Here is a 996-nt window from a genome sequence, read left to right as displayed (position 1 = left end):
GAGGTGCTGTGAGTACCCCACCTTCCAGGTCTGAAACACAGGTGTGAGTGAGGCTGAGTCAGGGAGCTCCCGGCCCAACCTCCACCCTAGTGCCCACCTCACCTGGCCGGAAGGGCTCCGCCACCTCTGTCTGGAAGGTGGGCAGTTCCGGGATGGTGCCAGGGGCAGAGGGAGCGATGCCTGGGCCCAGGTCAGCGCTGTACATGAGGTCATCAGCAATGCCGGGCAGGTCAGGCAAGTAGGACGGCACGTCGATCTCGGGCACCTGGCCCAGGTCTGGCACATAGAAGTAGTTCTCTGGAACCTGCGGGACCCGGGAGGGGGCCTGTGAGTGGTAGCTGCACAGCCTGCAGTGTCACTGGGGGCCAGCAGCCCCCGCACCTCAGAATGGGCCCTGGCCTGAAGCCCCCTCCTGCACCTGCTGCTCCAGCTGCTCTCGCTTGCTGATGGACAGAGGGGCATCGAACAGCTTCTCTGTTTCTGTCCCCAGCATCACGTGGGTTTTTGTGACAGCTCCAGCCAGGGGGTCCAGGAAGACGTACTTCTTGTACCTGCAGGGTGGGTGGGTTCAGGCCAGCCCGGGCCCCTGACCACCCCTCCCTGACTTGGGGTGCAGCTTGCTCTGTGGGGCCCAGGCCTTACCGGATGTTACACCCACCCTGCACCGGACCTGACGCCCTGGGCCCCACCCCACCCCACCCCACCCCTGCGAGCCTCCTTCCAGCCCTACGGGTTCTCTGTGGTGTTGAACAGCAGCAGGGAGCTGACGGAGCTGATGTTGCTGGGGAGACCCCCGAGCCCCTCCTCGGCCTCCTCCTCGGGGTCTGGCTTGGTGCTCACACACACGGGGAAGTATTTCAGCTTCTCCTGGGATGGCGGCAGGGATGCAGGGGAGTTCAGCGCTGGGCTCAGCGTACCCACCACCCCGGCCCGCACCCTCGTGAGGCCAGCGCCCTGCACCCTGGCCTGGGCAGTGGCCCGCGTGGCCCCCAGACC

General features: G+C 66.0%; 1 protein-coding gene across 1 annotated transcript in view; it reads right to left on the bottom strand.

The window, feature by feature from the left end:
• Nucleotides 1–4: 4 nt before the first annotated feature.
• The window catches only part of Washc1 (WASH complex subunit 1), a gene marked incomplete at its 3' end in the record, with an annotated part of 3,612 nt that continues 2,620 nt past the window's right edge, over nt 5–996 (bottom strand). Inside the window, exons 2-5 of the mRNA XM_033759435.1 lie at nt 731–990; nt 419–551; nt 103–304; nt 5–30 (exon numbers count right to left, since the gene is read on the bottom strand). Coding sequence (XP_033615326.1) covers nt 5–30; nt 103–304; nt 419–551; nt 731–990 — 621 coding nt within the window. The remainder of the gene's footprint in view (nt 31–102; nt 305–418; nt 552–730; nt 991–996) is intronic.

This window comes from Fukomys damarensis, unplaced genomic scaffold (genome assembly GCF_012274545.1).
Source record: "Fukomys damarensis isolate Sample0158 unplaced genomic scaffold, DMR_v1.0_HiC HiC_scaffold_37, whole genome shotgun sequence".
In the NCBI taxonomy this organism is placed as follows: Eukaryota; Metazoa; Chordata; class Mammalia; order Rodentia; family Bathyergidae; genus Fukomys; species Fukomys damarensis.
This window is presented reverse-complemented; position numbering and strand designations above follow the sequence as displayed.